General features: G+C 52.3%; 1 protein-coding gene across 1 annotated transcript in view; it reads right to left on the minus strand.

The window, feature by feature from the left end:
* Nucleotides 1-213: 213 nt before the first annotated feature.
* TRAF3IP1 (TRAF3 interacting protein 1) overlaps nt 214-642 on the minus strand; it is a 67,415-nt gene continuing 66,986 nt past the window's right edge. Inside the window, exon 16 of the mRNA XM_042780981.1 lies at nt 214-379. Coding sequence (XP_042636915.1) covers nt 214-379 — 166 coding nt within the window. The remainder of the gene's footprint in view (nt 380-642) is intronic.

A 642-nucleotide genomic window follows, 5' to 3' on the forward strand; every position in this document is an offset into this window, starting at 1 on the left:
TTCCGTGCGGACTCAAGCTACGGGGAGGCAAGAACACAGGGTCTTTCCATGTGCACCCAACATGCCTCCACGTCTAAAGCTCCCAAGGTTCGCTGGACAAGGACGTGGTAAACTGTTCATCGCCGAGCAAACGGAAACGTAACGGGTACTTGTTTTGTATCTTCGTTTATTTGTACACCGAGGGCGACTCTCGGTCCTTGAAATGCCACACTTTCACCTTCTGGAACTCACGTTGATGCTGTACACCATCTTCTGGATCTTCTCCTCGTTCTTCAGGATGTTGGCCTTCACCGCACAGATCTTGTCCTGCTGGTCTTTCAGGAGTTGCTCCAGCTCGGCCAGCTCGGCCTTCAAGGGCTCCACGGCACAGTTGGTGATGCTAAGGGAGACAGGGTCACCAACGTCAGTAGCTCTCCCGTTTACAGTCTCTTCTAGAGTCAATTATTTGCTTTACCCAAAGGAAAAGGGTGAGAGAGAAATGTATACAACACGAGCACGAACCACAAACCCACTGCCATGGAGTCGATTCCAACTCACAGCATCCCAAGCGGACAGAAGTGAACTGCTCAGGGGCAGGGGGAGTTTCCAAGGCTGTCAGTCTTCCCAGAAGCAAAGCCCAAACCACACCCACTGCCCTGGAGT

The sequence above is a fragment of the Orycteropus afer genome, unplaced genomic scaffold (assembly GCF_000298275.1).
Source record: "Orycteropus afer afer isolate SDZICR_OR568_19922 unplaced genomic scaffold, OryAfe1.0 scaffold00006, whole genome shotgun sequence".
Classification (NCBI taxonomy): domain Eukaryota; kingdom Metazoa; phylum Chordata; class Mammalia; order Tubulidentata; family Orycteropodidae; genus Orycteropus; species Orycteropus afer.